This window comes from Toxorhynchites rutilus, chromosome 2 (genome assembly GCF_029784135.1).
Source record: "Toxorhynchites rutilus septentrionalis strain SRP chromosome 2, ASM2978413v1, whole genome shotgun sequence".
NCBI classification, from domain to species: Eukaryota; Metazoa; Arthropoda; class Insecta; order Diptera; family Culicidae; genus Toxorhynchites; species Toxorhynchites rutilus.
Window position 1 is genome coordinate 122731390 of NC_073745.1, and position 20074 is coordinate 122751463.

A 20074-nucleotide genomic window follows, 5' to 3' on the forward strand; every position below is an offset into this window, starting at 1 on the left:
CGAGGCATTTCGAAACGAAATACATGTATTCCATACTTGGTGTGATAAAAATCTACTAACACTGAATGTGAAAAAGTGCAACTCTATAACATTTAGCAGAAAAAAACATGTACCAAATATTGTAATATGTCTTGGAAATCAAAATGTAGAAAAATGTGAAATAGTTAGATATCTAGGCGTCGTCCTGGACTGTAAACTCACATTCATAGTACACTACAACTCTGTAATAAATAAGGCGAATAGTGTGTTAAGTTTTGTCAAACGCTTCTCACATAACTTCCAGGACCCATACACAATAAAGCTTTTATATATTACATATGTAAGGCCTATTCTGGAATACTGTAACATCGTTTGGAACCCGTATATGGTCGTACATGAAGAACGCATTGAGTCAGTCCAGAAACAGTTTCTTCTATTTGCATTTCGTAAACTCAACTGGACCTCATTTCCACTTCCTTCATATGAAGCACGTTGCATGCTCATAAACATCCAAACACTAAAAGAAAGCCGTGAATTTGCAATGCTTTCTTTTGTTAATGACCTAATTTCGCAACGAGAACAGTCAGCTGAATTACTAGAAAAACTAAATTTCTATGTACCTGGGCGTCAACTAAGAACGCGAAATTTGTTTCTAACCAAAACATCCAGAACAAATTATGCAAATAACGCCCCTATCAATCGCATGATGCGTATATACAATCAGCACTGCGAAATAATTGACACAACAATGAATAAAAAACAGCTAAAAAGAAACATGTACCGCAAAAATAATATTTAACCTAAGAAAACATTGTAACATTAGTGTATAAGTGTGTAGTCTACATTTGTTTGACGAAATGAATAAATAAAAAAATAAAAAAACAGGAAGTGGGTTATATCTATGGTATAACCGCAAGGGTGACGTAGGACTATCGTTGATTTAGAGATCATTTGTTTGAAGTTGAATCTAAATCCATCCTGAATGAATGAATAAATAAATATTTGGGTGACTTCAAAAACGAAAGTGTTACTTTGAAGACTCAAGGTTTTATGCATCCAATATTGGATACAAAAAACCTTGTTCTGAAGAATAATCTTCAGAAGCTTTCCTGTTAACTGCACTTGATTGACAAATCACAAAACCAAATGTATGTGGTCGCAGTATTATATGGATAGAAAACATTAAAATAAACTCGCTTGAATGTAATTTTCAATTCCAAGGGGAACTGGCAGATTATTTTTCAGCAACGATCATTTCTTTCCAGGTTTCCTCTCGATAACCAGCAAACGAAAAGAGTTGCACGCGTGTATGTGTGTGTGTGTGTGGCGGCTGCTTCTATGTCTTCCCGAGGAACCGTATTTCGATGCTGATACTCTCTTGGTCACCTTCTCTTCTCCTTCTGATCGATCGGCTTTTCTGCGCTCCCTCACAGTTAAAACAAACTGATTGCATTTCAGGTCAGGTCAAGCCAGGTAATGAATACCTCGATCCCTCGCCGTTCAGCTCGTTCAGTAACGATGTTGTCTTGTCGATGTCCTCAGGCGTCGTGCACAAATTACGTAACTGGGTTTCACCACCAGAATATCATTTCAGTATGCTTTTCGTGCGTGATTGAATCGAGAGAAGGTGTGGTTTACGATGGCAATTTGGAAGGCAAACTAGAGGAGAATGAACTCTCTGAGTATGAAAATTTCGGCGACTGAGCAATAATCGATTGAAAATTATATAATTTTGGCGATACGAAACATTTTCCGTTTTTCATGTTATGCATCCATTATTGGATTTGAAAATACTGATGGGAAAGAATAATCTTCAGAAGCTTTCCAGCTAATTACACTTGATTGAAAAATTACGAAATCAAATGTATTTGGTCGCTGTGTTCGCCATATAATTAGAAAACATTAAAATAAACTCTTTCGCATGGATGTATTCTTCAATTCCCAGAGAACTGGCAGATTATTTTTCAGCAACGATTAGATCTTTCCGGAATTTTCTCGATGCTGTATGGCATCCAAACGAAAATTCTCATTTCAGTTTGGCCTGCAAAAAACTTTTCTGAACTCTAATCCATCAAATTTGGAGCCCTGAAAAGGGCCGTTGATTATATGCTAAGCTAATATAGCACCCTCTCCTTGGATTCGACGGGCCAGCTGAATGTCCTTGGGCATGATGTGACGCGTTTTACGTGGATAGCACACAAATTTGTATCTTCGAATAAGCCTCCTGCAGCGTCATAACCGCGGAACTTTGGAAGCGCAAGTCGGTTTTGAAGTCCTGAGCAATTCCACGAACCAAAAGCTGCAAAGGTAGCTTGCGGATCAGCAATTCGGCCGACTTCCGATAGCGATGAATTTCACGCAAAGTTCCCGGTCGATAGCGATGTGGCTTCTTCACCTATCCTGCGGCTGGTGCGCTTCGTGTGCCTTACCACTGAAAGACTAACCTGCTATCTGCTTGGTCCCAAACAAACGAGTCGTCACGGTGCGAGAGTAGAGTAAGAAATGAACGAAAGCAAAGGAAGCGTCATTTTATAACCTGTTTTCGAAGCTATCATTAAGCTATTGAAACAATTTTCCGACTCAATAAATAGCAATCATATAACTCTTGAACATTTTATCTTTTGTATGAAATGATTATCACTGTTCCGTTGATCCGAAGCAGAATGAATCACGCTTAAAGAAGGAATGGATTTTTTCTTGGAATTTACTCAGCAAAAATAATGCCCTTTCCCAACACTTAAAAACGACAAACGGTAAACAGTTTCATCAAAGTGATTTCTTCGATATGGGGATATATTCACTACATCATGTCATGTATTTCATATTCTTCATTATGAAATCCATATCCATGGCACCTATCGGTATCGAATTATCATCGACACCGCGATTTTCGCTAAATGCTCCTTTCAGTTCGGCCTGTAAAAAACTTTTCTGAACTCTAATCCATCAAATTTGGAGCCCTGAAAAGGGCTGTTGATTATATGCTAAGCTAATATAGCACGCTCTCCTCGGATACGATGGGCCAGCTGGATGTCCTTGGGCATGATGTGACGCGTTTTGCATGGATAGCACACAAATTGGTATCTTCGAATAAGCCTCCTGCAGCGTCATAACCGCGGAACTTTGGAAGCGCAAGTCGGTTTTGAAGTCCTGAGCAATTCCACGAACCAAATGCTGCAAAGGTAGCTTGCGGATCAGCAATTCGGTCGACTTCTGATAGCGACGAATTTCATGCGAAGTTCCCGGTCGATAGCGATGTGGCTTCTCCACCTATCCTGCTACTGGTGCGCTTATCCGAGCTGCTTTCGTGGTGCCTTACCACCGAAAGACTAACGAGCTGTCTGCTTAGTCCCGATGAAACGAGTCCTCACGGTGCGAGAGTAGAGTAAGAAATGAACGAAAGCAAGGGAAGTGTCATTTTATAAAACATAAAAGAATCGAATGTAAACCCCACCCTCTTTATTGTATAAGCTTACTGTATACTCACGAATATAATAAGGGTGGGATTTAGATTCTATACTTTTATGGTTTATAAAATGACGCTTCCTTTGCTTTCGTTCATTTCTTACTCTACTCTCGCACCGTGAGGACTCGAGCTCGTTAGTCTTTCGCAGACAGCTCGTTAGTCATTCGGTGGTAAGGCACACGAAGTCAGCTCGAATAAGCGCACCAGTAGCAGGATAGGTGGAGAAGCCACATCGCTATCGACCGGGAACTTTGTGTGAAATTCATCGCTATCAGAAGTCGACCGAATTGCTGAACCGCAGCTACCTTTGCAGCATTTGGATCGTGGAATTGCTCAGGACTTCAAAACCGACTTGCGCTTCCAAAGTTCCGCGGCTATGACGCTGCAGGAGGCTTATTCGAAGATACCAATTTGTGTGCTATCCATGCAAAACGCGTCACATCATGCCCAAGGACATCCAGCTGGCCCATCGTATCCGAGGAGAGCGTGCTATATTAGCTTAGCATATAATCAACAGCCCTTTTCAGGGCTCCAAATTTGATGGATTAGAGTTCAGAAAAGTTTTTTACAGGCCGAACTGAAAGGAGCATTTAGCGAAAATCGCGGTGTCGATGATAATTCGATACCGATAGGTGCCATGGATATGGATTTCATAATGAAGAATATGAAATACATGACATGATGTAGTGAATATATCCGAAGAAATCACTTTGATGAAACTGCATTATAAAATTATTTGTGTACGAATGCCGCAATCGATAGTCGACTCTAATTTGCGCTGGGTAATTTCCTCGGAGGACTCGATTCCTCCTTTGAACATTAATAATCTCTTTCTGGCAAAACGATGTGGTATGAATCACATTATTTGAATGATAGAATGAAGAAGTTTTCTGCCAATTTCCTTCAACCTCCGAACGTATCTTTCTCCCGTTTGTCGTTTTCGCGTTCGCTAATCCTTTCTCACAACACCCATTTCTCGTTTGAGAAATTGTTGAGTAAACATTGTTTGCCAGTGCGCGTAGAGCGGGAATTCCTAAAGATTCATTGCACCTCTAATAAATTGCCGAAAGACATTCGCATTCTTACGTTCATTACATTCTTACATTCTTACGTTGATCGCACTTGATTGAAAAAATCCAAAACGAAATGTATTTGGTCGCAGCATTATATGAGTAGAAAGCAAATAATCGCTTGAAAATGACTTGATTTTCGCGATGTGAAACATTTTCCGTTTTGCATGTTATGCATCCAATATTGGATACGAAAATTTCCACTGATGGGCTAAAAAAATATTCAGAAGCTTTCCTGTTAATTGCGATTGATTGAAAAATAACAAAACCAAATGTATTTGGTTGCAGTGTTATATGGATAGAAAACATTAAAATAAACTCTTTCGCATGAATGTATTTTTCAATTCCCAGGGGAACTGGCAGATTATTTTTCAGCAACGATGATAGCAACGAAAATTCTGCGCGTGTATGTGTGTATATGTGTGTGTGTGTGTGGCGGCTGCTCCGATGTTTCAAGCGGAACCGTGGCATCACTCTCCTCCTGATGGATTCCCTTTTGGCCTTAGGTGCACAAACAGGCTCTTGGTGACACCGTTCATCAGCGTTTTCATGATAAACGAAATTAGCTTCACAACAACAGCGACAACATGCTCCAATCGCTGTTCAATCATAACTGAGTGGGTTTAGGAGCGGCGCTCGCTTATATACCGATTGGTGATTTCAATAGCCTGTTTTGAAAGCAATTTTAAGACTATTGAAACAAGTTTTTGGATCAAAAAGTAACAAGTATATGACGCGTAGACATTTTATCTTTCAAATGAAGTGTTTATCATACCATTTCGTTCAGTTGTTTAAGAGCTATTAACGCTCAAAATCTCGGTCTCCAGCGTAACGCTTTCGTTCTCGAAACATTGGTTTTACACCCCGGTATAGAAATGAAAGACGTAGTCCTACGTCAAAAAATAAATATAAGATTAAATGGCGCACATGCATATTTTATGTTGCGACCCCATAATTCATTCACTTTTATGCCACTTATCCACAATTTATATTCACCGCGCCACCGTATCCGCCGAGAAAAGTTCAAAAAATATTCGTTGATTGATAGCTCTCAGACACCGATAGGCACTAGGCCTAGGGCATCGAGTGGACATAACTTGAAAAGTCTCTAAACACTCGGGTGGAGATAAAATAAATAAATGAATAAAAACTTGCTCTCTTGTCCACGAGGGTTGGGATGTTGGGTGATGTATCAAATTTTTGTTTGTGTTTTTTCTTCTCTCCTTTCATTGTCCGTTAGATATTATGCAATGAAATAAATGAGTGACGCCGTTCTTGCTGTTCATTTTGTCTTCTTCATTGCGAAGGCGCTAATTCATTATGAAGGTGATAATTAAACCGGTTGTGAGTTGGAATTTATTGTACTGAGCTGCCCTCGATTTCGTTTTTGATATTATGAGAAAACATAGCAGTAAGCGTCTGTTTCAGTTGTAAACTTAGATGAACAAACTACGGTTTGACAAATGAATTGCACAACAAAATAGGCAAAAAAATCAATTTATTTTATTGCGAGAACTGTAACTTAAAGAGCAATGGTAAATTATGTCAGAATCTCTAGAGGGACTGTTCCAACAATTATAATATGAAAACACTATGAAACATTGTAACGAAAGTGAATTGAAACGATTCCAGCAGCAAACCCATAGTAAGTAGGATACTTACCTCCATATCAGCATCATGATTACGGTACCCAGAAGGAACAGCTGAAAGTCCGCCCCCAAATACCAAGTGAATTGTGTGCACTGTGAAGAAAAAAAATCCATTGATATCAACAGTGTTAGTTTATTTATGCTCAAACTTACCGGCTCATTCGCTCTGATGTAATTATTCACAAATAATAAATTCGTCCACCAGTTTTCCCGACAGTGGTCTTTGTAGCGATAGGCGATGGGGCCATCTTGCAACCGTTGATACCAGGAAGCTTGAAAGAGTATCACAAAAGCGTACACCGGAAGTAGTCTGTAATGAAAATTGTGATTTCCGACATTCAAAAAATAAACTGTAATTCTGTTCACCGTATCAGACGATTCATGATTCTTTCCCAGAGGAAAGCCAATTTCAGTTCCGGATGATTTTTCATATGATCCAACACGCTTATTGCAACCATCACCCCACCGAGGATGAAAAACATCTGAACAGTGTAAGTATTCCCAGACATGGCGATTGGGAACCAAAAGTTGTCGAATTGCTGCTCAATGCTTTCGGGATTCTTCAACGGAAAACGAATCATCGGAATCGATGCATGACATAAGAGTATAACCATCATTGTGATGGCCCGAATACCATCGAGAAACATCAAATCCTGTCGCGATCGATGATTGAGTGCGCCAAATTTGTCCAGGTTCCGAGACAGCGAAAAGGAATTAGTTATTACATTCTCTGTTAAATAAAATCAGTTATCATCCGGAAGTCATCGGGCAACACACATATACTTTTGAATTGTATCCACCCTAAGTCAACCGCTGTACTCGTAACGACTGTCAGCAGAATCACAGCACAGGTTAAGATGAATATAGTCTCGAGGATCCCTAGAAAATAACGAAAATTGGAGTAAATTTCGGAAGAGTAAACTATCCTATGAGTGAACAATTTACTACCAATTGGTTGATTGAATGTGTCCAACGAAGCGCAATTCCATATTCGTGCGGATGACGTCAATTGGTACCTCAGCCGAACCCTATCGGTGGCACACCTTTTCACCAGTTCCGTCTGGTTGCCAGTTTCGGTTGACGGATGGCATCGATCGAGGCAGATGCCCAACTCTAGGATGTCGCGTCGATAGTGACGTGGGTCACTCGAGTATTGCTACAGGGCGGAGAGAAGTTAAACGTGATTAATTGCCGATTGATAGCTTGTTTAGTGCCCATGACATCGAGTTGATCTTGAAAAGTCAAAAACACTTTACTCGTGACATAGCAAATAAAAACATGTTCCCTTGCCATCAGGGGAGTTTGGTGTAGGTTAGTGTGTTATCAGTTTTGTTTTATTTAATTTTATGTTGAATGTTATGCAACGGAATGAATGAGTGACACCTTCTCTGATGTTCCTCTTGGCTTAATTTGATATCACCATAATTAACAGTTCTGTTTTTATGTGTTGATCAATTTGTCTAGACAAATTTGTACAAAGCATGATCTTAGCGTTACATAATTTGTGCATCACACCATACGATTGATTGGCTGAATTTTTTTTCAGCATGTAAGAATGTATTCTCTATTACGTATCCAAATATCAGTTAAATCGACCATATAGTCCCCAAATAAACGTTCCGCCAGCGAACATACACAACTAATAGCGCCTCCACTAACAATATTTTTTGACTATTGTTTTAAATAAATCTAACATACCATAAATACGCCGCAAGATTTGAATACCCAATTGAATCTCAAATGACATAATAATTCGTCAAAAGCTCATGTTTTCGCGGTCTCTCCTTAGATGGGGTTTAGGAAATGGATATCAATCGTAGGGAGCCAGATTAGGCGGATACGGTAAGCAAAAACAGAGTTTTTTTTAAATAATCGATCAAAATCGGTGAAATTTTTTATCGACATTCATACGATGTGGAACAGACATTAAATTCAATTTTCTCAGGTTAAGCTATTCGTGCAATAAAATAAGTAAAAAAACTTTTTATGTTAAACGGTTTATCTGAGATTAAACATAATAATAATACAGATAATGCACTAGAAGCTAGAAAATAATTAGGTAAGTGGCAGTTAGTAGTTATCATACCCCTTCCTTCATTATTCAAGAACATTGATGAGACTAAAATAAAATCGCGGGGCATATGATGAAACCATTAAATGCGGATAATAGAAATCCAACGTGCCCCACGATTTTATTTTAGTCTCATCAATGTCCTTTATTAATGAAGGAAGGGGTATGATAACTGCTACTTGCCTAATTATTTTCTAGCTTTTAGTACATTATCTTTATTTTTATTATGTTTAATCACAAATAAACCGCTTAACTTAAAAAGTTTTTTTTACCTACTTTATTCTCCAAATTTTAGTACATTATTTATATCATCAGCATATGTCTATGTAATATAACCATTCAATATTTTTTTTAAGGTTTCATTTCTTACCTAATTTTCTTCGGAATATTTTTATGATGTACTGTATTCGATTACTCAAATCATTTCATTTAATACCGATGTTAAGAGGGTTGCAAAAATACATGGTACCTACCCCACAGACATTCATATATACATACGAACAGGTCAAGCTGATGAAACCATTTAAAAAAGTAATTGGTTATTTGGGGACTGCGGCCATCTGGGATTTGTATTTTTCATAATCTACTTCGTTCTAACAGCACTTTCATACGATACTCATATTGATATGATTTAAAAAAAATATATATGGCGCCATTTTGTGGTAGCGGTCATTTTGGACTTGCATATTTCATAAATAGCTGTGCTCTATTATCCAAGCCCTTTCATTTCAAACTCATATTGATGAGTTTTTGAAAAAAATATATATTGCGCTATTTTGTGGTGGCAGCCATTTTGGATTTGCATTTTTCATAAATAAATGTATTCTACTAATCAAGTCCTTTCATTTTATATTCATATTGTTGGAGTTCTGAGGAAACATGTGATCCGCCATTTTTTAGCCACCATCTTTGATTTACAGGTTTCATGAATAACTGTGTTCTACTAGTCAAGCCCTTTCATTTGATACCCATATTGATGGAGTTTCGAAAAAAATCCATATTTATGAGGTTGTGAGAAAATATGTGATCTGCCATTTTGTAGCGGCCGCCATCTTGAATTTCCAAGATCATGGAGTACGCAGTTTTATAATGACCGCAAAGATGAAGCTGTGTTCCAAATTTCAGATCAATCGATCAACAGGAAGGTGGTCAAATTTCTATTAATGTGGGACAGCGCTTCAGACAAAGTTACAAAGTTACAAACGTACATACAAACGGGTGAAGCTAAATAAAACCGTTCAACCGCGATTAGTTTCTCATAGTCCTTTCTCGAATAGACAAAAATTTTAGAACGAATACATTTTTTTTTTCAAAGCGTCGGTTCTGCGAAAACAAAAACGAACTGATTTAATTTATAGATATGAATTCAGAAAATTGTTATAAGGCAAGCAAAGTCCAGTTCGATTCGCCACATATACGGTCCTGACGAGACCCTTGCAACCGATTGAGTCATCAAAGCACAAATCCTTCCGCTAGTTTTGGATTGACAGTGATTATTTCCACACAGGAAAGTCGAGTAGGGAAATCCTTTACAAAAAACTTACAATTGAATCTGTGTAGATGTTTGAAATCTCAAAAATGGTGAGTAATTCCAAACGATAAGAAATAACCTTCCATATCAAATTAAATTCACTTTCTTCAACAAAATTTGCACCGACGAATGATGTCATTTGAAAGCAACAATTAGGTTTTCGCCAAGAAAAGTCCCGATTCTGATGAACGGCAGCTAAACAAAAAGGGGAAGGGTTTTGTTTGTTGAGTTAATGGTGATAATTTGACACAATACTAGAGTTTCCCAATGAAATTTGGCGCATTGCAATGTTTGATTTATGAGGCGAATTGCCAATTTGTTTGACTTTCTGATTGGCTGCATAATGACTGCGAATCGCGATTTATTGCACTGTTTTGAAAGCATTTTCTTGAAAGATCGAATAAGGATGACAAAACCTCTCACAGAAGCTAGTGTTTCGCCCCATCTTTTGACCGTTAGTTTTTTCCCTAAAACCTGCAGCATCATTACAGTCAATTACAATGAATCAATATTCATATTTATTCTGAATTCGTTGTTCATGCTTTGGAATGAATCATTATTCACCAAATGAGGAAAACATATCAGCAGATGAAAAATTGTTAAATGTTTCCTTATTTTGATGTTATGTTATGTGTACATGAAAATGGTATTTTCGAAAGAACAAATTTTAATGCCAAGTGTCACCTCGATTTTTCATATGGAACTTTGTGCGAAATGTTGATTTACATGATAAAAAGACGGGTGGGTAATGTCGGGGACATAACCGGAGTGACGTAGGACTATACAAAGGGGACAGCTATTGTGAAATATATATTTTAAATATATTATATTATTTTCTTCTCCTACGTGAATATCTACCTATCTACCTGAAAAATTGATTAGTTTACTGTTTACTCTTTATGAATATGTTGATGGTTCTGAAAAGAACCTTTGGTGTTGTGTTTTTGTTATCACTCGATATTCCCATCTTGTTCGGTTAAACCTTCCTGTTTAGCTATTGCGTTTGCCACTCGCCACAGCTTTTACAGTTGGAAAATTTCTTCCCATCCAGCTTGTGACATATTGTTCAGTAAATTACATTTAATGCGACGTGCCAGAGAAACACTTTGCCACTCGCTGAAACTAATTGTTGCCTTGATGAGCGCCGAACCGAAGCTGCTCTGTTCTTGATGCGGGTTTTCTGATCGTCGTGAGTAGCTTTGCAAGCCAACTCGAGCACTTCGACGGCCGAAACTCTATAATCGCTGTTAGGTATACTGGTGCTCCGGCACCAATCCGTTCGGCCTTGTTACCCTTGCGGAGCAATCAGTAAATGCGACCAACAGGGAACTGGAGACCTGCACTGTTCGAGTGAGACTTTGCCTTTCCCTTAACTTGTCCTCCTTTGTTACGTCCACGATGCCGATGCCGTACAACTACACGGGTTTACGGTTTGAAAGAAAATAAGATATTTTTTTGGGGTCCGCGTGTATTATACTCTAGCAGAACACACTCACAGGATAGAGACAAATCGGCAGATTCAGCCAAAGGGGCGAGTCCAACGAGACGAATGAATGAGCGTTAAAAGGGAGCGATGGCAAAAAAATACATAGAGGCGAATGAACTGCTTTAAGTTTAAAGCCTCTTAAAAACAAAGAAAGAAAGAAAGAAAAAATACATTCATTACGATTTGTTCGCTCGTTGGATTCACATGCAGGCTAGAAAAGGTCCTTTTCAGGATCACAAAATTATCTTCAATCTAAAGAGTTTATTGTTTTGTTATCACTCGATATCTCCATCTTGTTCGGCTAAACCTTGCTGTTTAGCGATTGCATTTGCCACTCGCCACAGCTTTCACAGTGGGAAAATTTCTTCCCATCCAGCTTGTGACATATTTTACAGTAAATTACATTCAATGGCACGTCGCATTACCACCACTCAGTATCGGATTGGAGGTAATTTTAACCTGTAATTGAACATTTGCGATGACAGTGGTACAGTGTCGACTTTCAATGTGGGGTCATAATTTGGACCCCGAACTCTATGTTTACAAAAATGTCCAACTAAATATGTCGAATTACAGGTCCGTCCAATTAGCTAAATGTCGAGATAAGTGTAAATTACTGTACTTTCAATCTAGAAGCAATTCTGCCAAATTCACATACTCATCATATCCTGGCAAACAAATTATGAAAAAATCAATTTGTGTTTTATTATTATTTTGGATATTGTTTTAGAAAGCATTGCACTGTATTTCCTAAACTCTTTTTTGGAAGGTTTAATGGCCCTGAAAAGCGCCTTGTTTTATGGAATGGTTCCAATTTAGAAAACTTTGTACTCGTGGTTTTGAAAAAAACCATTTCGAACGCCCTCGATGCCGCCTTGTTCTTTGCCACCAAAGCAGTTTGTATAAAGAACAAACTTTTTTCTTCTGCTACCTGATGCCGTTTTGCGATTGCGTTTGCCACTCGCCACACGCTGCAACTGCCTGTTGTTGTCTTGATTTGTTCTGTTCTGAATGCGGTTTTTCTTATCGTCGCGAGCAGCTTTATCAGCCAACTCGATCACTTCGGCGGCCGAAACTATATAACGCCGTCTAGGTGGACTGGTGCACTGGTACTAACGCGCTCGGCCTAGCTACCCTTGCGGGGAACTCCAGATCAACACGGTTCGAGCGGGATTTTGCCTTTCCCTTCACTTTTCCTCCTTTACCATGTCCAGACATGGCTGCTTGGGTTGGTTTGTTGATGTGTTATGATGTGAACCGATGTGGTGTACGGTTTGAATGAGAATGATCGTTACGGCAGCGGAGCGGGAATTATAAAGCTGACTGGCTGGCTCGAGAATTACGCATGTGTGAGACTGCGACCAATGTTTCGTTCATATTTTTTCTTTTTCCTTTCCAATCGTGCTTCATTCTATTTCGCTGCTGCTCTTGTTGCCCGTTTTGGTCGGTACGATTTGAGGAGCACAAAATGGACCAATCAAAAATGGGCACATAGTGCATTTTGACAATGCTTGATATTTCACAATTATTCAATTATTTATCTCAAGAAAAATGAAATGTTATTCGTTATGATAGATGCGTAGATATATTTCCTATCAATTGATGCAAAAACCTTTGCGATCTATTGAAAAATGCTCGAGTTATAAGCGTTCCAAATCTTGCATTTTTTCCTACTTGTTCAGTGCCTAGATTTCCATTTCACCCCCTATATCTTCCGGTTAGACGTAGTCCTACGTCAAAATACCCTATGAAAAATATTAACTCAATCGGGCTTCATTATTTTTACGTTCAGTTATATAAAATTATTATTATTAAAAATATTACACTTGCAAGAAAATTCCCATGTTCCTATTTTCTGTCCATTGCGCTACCGCAACCAGAACATCTTAACTTTGAAAAATTATAACTCAAAAACAATAGAAATCACCTCTCTTTTTTTTTATATGTAATGTATTAAAAATTCTCAGCTTTCAAGAATAACTATAAGAAATATAGGGCTCTTGATTTCGAAACCATCTAAGCTTTAAAAATATTCTAATATCGATCAAATCAACCTGTACACAGCTTAATGTGGTCTCCTGGATGGGCACCATGTTACGGCTACTGTTTGGAATGAGTTGTTTTTCCGCAGGTATATTGAGAATCAACAAAAATAATCAATTCAGGTATTAAAATACCATTGAGTGCATGATCGTTTCACCGTTTGCTCCGTAGAGAGTTTGATACCGTTTTGTCTCAAATTCCGAACACTTAATTTTCAAATGTAAATTTACTATACTTTAATGTTATACATGATTGAATAATAAAAATCTTGACATTCTTCGTGGTATACGCTTCATTTTAACATCATTATAATACTAAGCGTTTGCAAGAAAGTGACAGTCAAAACCAGCGATAAAATGTTTGCCTTAGCAAATTCGAAATTTGAATCAAGTTTTGAGGCACAAAATCCAAATTTTTGGTATGGTATTTTTCCAAAGATGAATAGCTAATTGAACTTAATTTGATACATCGATCATCTGAATCGATCATGCAGCTCAAAAGTTATGATTAAAAAGAGCATTTTTGCTGTTCGGAATTTGAGAATTTGACAAATGGATTCAAATAGGGCTAAACCTTCCCTGAAAACATGAAAATCCAGTCCGAGTATTCCTCGCATTCATTTCTATAGTTCCAGCCAGGCTAATTTTTGAGCTATTTGATCTCTTTCATCCATTTATTGCAGTTCTGTTTGAGTTCACAACTGTATCTGGATCAAACCAGTCACATGAGTCATATGTGAGAAAGTCGACAATATGTCCAGACAACTCGAGTTGGACAGATTTGAATCATATTTTGTTTTCGACACTACAACTTGGTATGAAGGCGGTCATTTGAATGCAGTGATATTCCATAATCACTCAGAAAGTACTTTCTATTGAATGAAACAACAATCGTTAAAAATATTCAACAGTAGAGCAATTCCAAATGTAATTGACAAACGACAAAACATGAGTATTTTTGATTCCAATGAAAGTTTGTACTCCGTTTAGGTTGGAGGAAATATGAGTTTTCCACAGCAATTGGGAATTTTTTGACTCAAGTGTAATATATAGAGATAAATGGCATGATCCGCAAATTTTTAAAGATGTATCTAAAAAGACAATGTTTCCCATTAATTTAAGTTTCTCAATCATTGACACGGTTAAGAAACGTTTTTCAGATGAACGTTTTTTACCGTTTTCCGGAAACGGTTCACAACATGAGAAAATTTTGTTGCAGTCCATTGTGGTATACTGTTATTCACTCTATAAGGAAGATTGTTCGACTGATGAACGATGTTTGAATCTGAGTAACTTTATATACAGCCATTCCATGCCAAACCGATATACTGGTTCTTTGATTTTCGGGAAAAATGGTAATTTTGTTTTTCACCGCAAAGCATTAGACCCGTGTTCTTCTATTTTTGCATTAGGGTAACCATTTCCATATAGGGTGGATAATTTATTTCTCATTTTTTCCAAAAATGACATTTTTTTTTAAATTCATGACTTTTGAACTACTGGACCGATCCAAATGAACATATCAAATCAAAGCCAATTAGCTAGTATTAGCTAAATATTACAGTGCATCGTCAGCTTTCAAGAAAAAATATTAAAATAATATAGCATCCTTGGTCCCAAAATTATTTATACCATGAAAAATTAACACAATCAATAATTACGGAAAAATTCATATTTTTCGCAAGTTTCAAAAATTTCCAAAACAGACTACCTAATTAGCTTAAATTTGATGTATCGATCATCTAAATCGGTCCAGTAGATCAAAAACTATGAATTTTTGTGTTGAAAAAAAACATAAAAAAATTATTTTCGGACCATCGGCTTTGAAAAATCATATCTCAAAAAATAAAAAAACACCTCTGATATCAGCTTTCAAGAAAAAATATTAAAAATATAGTCTAAAACCATTTTTGACGTAGGACTACGTCTAACCGGAAGATATAGGGGGTGAAATGGAAATCTAGGCACTGAACAAGTAGGAAAAAATGCAAGATTTGGAACGCCTATAACTCGAGCATTTCTCAATAGATCGCAAAGGTTTTTGCATCAATTGATAGGAAATATATCTACGCATCTATCATAACGAATAACATTTCATTTTTCTTGAGATAAATAATTGAATAATTGTGAAATATCAAGCATTGTCCAAATGCACTATGTGCCCATATTTGATTGGTCCATTTTGTGCTCCTCAAATCGTACCGACCAAAACGGGCAACCAGAGCAGCAGCGAAATAGAATGAAGCAAGATTGGAAAGGAAAAAGAAAAAAAATGAGGGAAACATTGGTCGCAGTCTCACACATGCGTAATTCTCGAGCCAGCCAGTCAGCTTAAAAATCCCCGCTCCGCTGCCGTAACGATCATTCTCATTCAAACCGTACACCACATCGGTTCGCATCACAACACATCAACAAACCAACACAAGCAGCCATGTCTGGACATGGTAAAGGAGGAAAAGTGAAGGGAAAGGCAAAATCCCGCTCGAACCGTGTTGATCTGGAGTTCCCCGCAAGGGTAGCTAGGCCGAGCGCGTTAGTACCAGTGCACCAGTCCACCTAGCCAGCGTTATATAGTTTCGGCCGCCGAAGTGATCGAGTTAGCTGGCAAAGCTGCTCGCGACGATAAGAAAACCCGCATTCGGAACAGAACACATTCGGTTCGGTGGACATCAAGACAACAGGCAGTTGCAGCGAGTGGCGAGTGGCAAACGCAATCGCAAAACGGCATCAGGTAGCAGAAGAAAAAAGTTTGTTCTTTATACAAACTGCTTTGGTGGCAAATCCAGAACAAGGCGGCATCGAGGGCGTTCGAAATGGTTTTTCTTCAAAACCACGAGTACTAAGTTTTCTAAATTGGAACCATTCCATAAAACAAGGCGCTTTTCAGGGCCATTAAACCTTCCAAAAAAGAGTTTAGGAAATACAGTTCAATGCTTTCTAAAACATTATCCAAAATAATAATAAAACACTAATTGATTTTTTCATAATTTGTTTGCCAGGATCTGATGAGTATGTGAATTTGGCAGTTGTTCTGAGCTTATTGATAGTTAGGGACTTTCCTGATTATTCAATTTTCACCAATTCTTAAATTGTTTCCAGATTGAAAGTACAGTAATTTACAATTAGTTCGACATTTAGCTAATTGGACGGACATGTAATGCGACTTATTTAGTTGGACATTTTTGTAAACATAGAGATCCAAATTATGACCCCACATTGAAAGTCGACACTGTACCACTGTCATCGCAAATGTTCAATTACAGGTTAAAATTGTCTCCAATGCGACACTGAGTGGTGCTCCGGCACGTCGCATTGAATGTAATTTACTGTGCAACATGTCACAAAGCTGGGTGGGAAGAAATTTTCCAACTGTGAAAGCTGTGGCGAGTGTCAAACGCAATCGCTAAACAGAAAGGTTTGGCCGAACAAGATGGGATATCGAGTGATAACAAAACAATAAACTCTTTAGATTGTAGATCATTTTGTGATCCTGAAAAGGACCCTTTTTAGCCTGCATGTGAATCCAACGAGCGAACAAATCGTAATGAATGTATTTTTTTGCCATCGCTCCCTTTTAACGCTCATTCATTCGTTTCGTTGGACTCGCCCCTCTGGCTGAGTCTGCCGATTTGTCTCTATCCTGTGAGTGTGTACCGCTAGAGTATAATACACGCGGACCCCAAAAAAATATCTTATTTTCTTTCAAACCGTAATCCCATGTCACAAGCTGTGAAAGCTGTGGCGAGTGGCAAACGCAATAGCTAAACAGGAAGGTTTAACCGAACAAGATGGGAATATCGAGTGATAACAAAAACACAACACCAAAGGTTCTTTTCAGAACCATCAACATATTCATAAACAGTAAACAGTAAACTAATCCATTTTTCAGGTAGATAGGTAGGTATTCACGTAGGAGAAGAAAATAAAACAATATATTTAAAATATATATTTAACAAAAGCTGTCCCCTTTGTATAGTCCTACGTCACTCCGGTTATGTCCTCGACATTACTCACCCGTCTTTTTTTAAATTCGTTAATTTTTACAGGCTCAGTTACATAAGTTTAAAGGTGCCGAATTCTTAAATATATTTTTAAAACTATATATATAAACAATTTTCTTAAATCTATGGTTAGTAATGTGGGAAACCAATTACTCGCGGTGGACTCGACATTAGAAGGGTGACATATTTTCTCAATAAAAGTATGATATATAATGAAATTATTACAATTTTGATAATCACACACACACACACACTCAATTCTTAAATCTATTCGTACATTCTATTGTGAATTTACATTTCAAATTATTCTCCTGTTTATAGCAAAGGGACCAATTATATGTTAAATGTTTGTATTGAGATAGAAAAAAGATTGTTTAATATCGCTACGTTTTGTATTAAGCTACATGTTTTGAAATGTTTTCAACGTAACTCCTGAATATATATTTTTACCATAATGATGTATTTGGAAAAGTTGTTGGAAATTATAACCAAATTCACAAAATTTCATGAACATGACGTCATAACACAACAAACATATTAAAAAGGTCTATTTACTATAAAAATAAATTAGAAATATTTTTTTAAATATCTCGAGAAAGACTGCATTTTGAAGGAGATTGATAATAAGCTTTTTTGTTTTAAATCACACCAGTATTCATAATTTGTTTTTGAAAATTATCGTCAACATACAAAAATTCGAAGTTTCGAAAATTCATATAAATTCGATGTTTCACAAAGTTCGTCAAAAACAGTTTTACAATCTTGGACTTAATTTTTAAATTTTCTACATGAACTCTTTTTTATATGAAAAATTAAAATAAACATATTTTAGATATTGCAAATTGATGTTTTTTTTGTTAATAAAAAAAGAGTACAGGTCAGACTCGATTATCCGGAGTATTGATTTTTTTTTCACTCCGGATAATCGAATCATAAAAAACCGAATTTTCTCTCGGTAAACGTAAAATAATTATGATTTGCAATTATTTATTAAACGGTTTTATCCAGCTTGGACCCGTTTGTATGTTTGTGACTTTGTAACTTTGTATCATTGTAACTTTGTCTGTAGCGCTGTACCACATTAATAAAAATTTAACACCCTTCTTGACAGTTTCATCTGAAATTTGGAACACATCTTTATCTCTGGTGTCATTATAAAACTGCGTATTCCATGATCTTGAAAATCCAAAATGGCACCCATTTATTTATTGAAAATGCAAGTCCAAAATGATGCCATATTTTTTTTTTCAAAACCTCCCCAAATAAATAATTATTTTTCAAATGGTTTCATTCAGCTTGACCTGTTTGTATGTATGTTTGAATGTTTGTAGAGTTATCCCACATTGACTGACACCGAGTTTTCGTTCAGGCCGCTTTGGTCACCGGTGACTGACAGCATAACATATGATAAAGAAGGTAAATAATATAATCATATAACCTAATGAGCATTCCCTTTTGAACAAAAATACCTTCCACTACGATAAGAAACGGTGGTCCTGATACGTTTAAAAATGTCCATCGAATCGCTATAAAACCGTGGCTCTCAACGTGTTAATAGAAAATGGACCCCGTTCCTGTTGACTGATTTATTTGAAATTTGGAAGAGACCTTTAAAAATTCAATTTGGCCGCCGCTAAAAATGGCTGAATGGCATGACTAGGAGAACATAAAATATAATTAACAACATAAATTCAGAAAGATCACCGCCACAAAATGGTCGACTATGTATTTTAGAATATAGTACATCATGAAAATATTCCGATGAAAATTAGGTAAGAAATAAACGTTGAATTTCCATTATCCGCAGTTAGTTGTTTCACCATAGACCCCACGATTTTATTTCAGTCTTATTATAGCTCTAGATTAATGAAGAAACAGATGTGATAACTACTAACTGCTACTTGCCTAATTATTTTCTACCTTTTAGTACATTAAACAATTTAACTTAAAAAGTTTTTTTTAATTATTTTATTCTCTAGCTTTTAGTAAATTAGCTGTATCATTAGTATACTTCTCTACAGTAAAACCATTAAACTTTAAATTTAAATTTTTATTTCTTACCTAACTTTCTCCGGAATATTTTCATAATGTACTGTATTCTATTAGTCAAATAATTTAATTTGATACCACAATTGAGGGGATTGCAAAAAATACATAGTCGACCATTTTGTGGCGGCGACCTTTTTGAATTTATGTTGTTCATAATGTAGTGTATTCTCCAAGTGAAGCCATTAAGACATTTTTTTAGCGGCGGCCAAATTGAATTTTTCGAGATCATGGAATACGCAGTTTTATAATGACAGTCTACTATTAGAGGTATTTACAAATTTCAGATCAATCAGTGATCAGGAACGGGAATTTCAATTAATGTGGGACAACCCTGCAAACACTCTAACATACATACAAATAGTGCAAGCTGAATGAAGCCATTAAAAAGTAATTGTTTATTTGGGAACTGCGGCCATCTTGGATTTGGTTTTTTCATGATCTACTGTATTCTACCAGTCGAGCACTTTCATTTGATACCCATATTGATGGGGCTTTGAAAAAAAATATGGCGTCATTCTGTGGTGGTGGCCATTTTGGATTTGTATTTTTCATGAATAACTGTGTTCTACTAGTCAAGCCCTTTTATTTGATATCCATATTGATGGGGTTCTGAGAAAATATAAAAATTGATAATTATTCTGATGAAAATGTCTATATTGACTATTTGAATGCTCGAAATTAACGAATTAACCACACGATGGATGTACCTAATTTAACATCAAATAGTTTC

The 20074-nt window shown here is 36.9% G+C and overlaps 2 protein-coding genes across 4 annotated transcripts in view; one reads left to right on the forward strand and one right to left on the reverse strand.

The window, feature by feature from the left end:
* Nucleotides 1-20074, forward strand: part of LOC129765042 (O-acyltransferase like protein-like) — a 116222-nt gene that overhangs the window by 36883 nt on the left and 59265 nt on the right. The window lies entirely within an intron of this gene.
* The window catches only part of LOC129765041 (O-acyltransferase like protein-like), a 51042-nt gene that overhangs the window by 13763 nt on the left and 17205 nt on the right, over nucleotides 1-20074 (reverse strand). For 2 of the 3 annotated variants that reach the window (XM_055764864.1, XM_055764866.1), the window contains 5 exons: nucleotides 7113-7320; nucleotides 6948-7043; nucleotides 6531-6894; nucleotides 6318-6474; nucleotides 6178-6257 (listed from right to left, as the gene is read on the reverse strand). In XM_055764864.1, coding sequence (XP_055620839.1) covers nucleotides 6178-6257; nucleotides 6318-6474; nucleotides 6531-6894; nucleotides 6948-7043; nucleotides 7113-7320 — 905 coding nt within the window. Of the gene's footprint in view, nucleotides 1-6177; nucleotides 6258-6317; nucleotides 6475-6530; nucleotides 6895-6947; nucleotides 7044-7109; nucleotides 7321-20074 lie in introns of all 3 variants that reach the window. The other variant, XM_055764865.1, reaches the window with a different exon arrangement.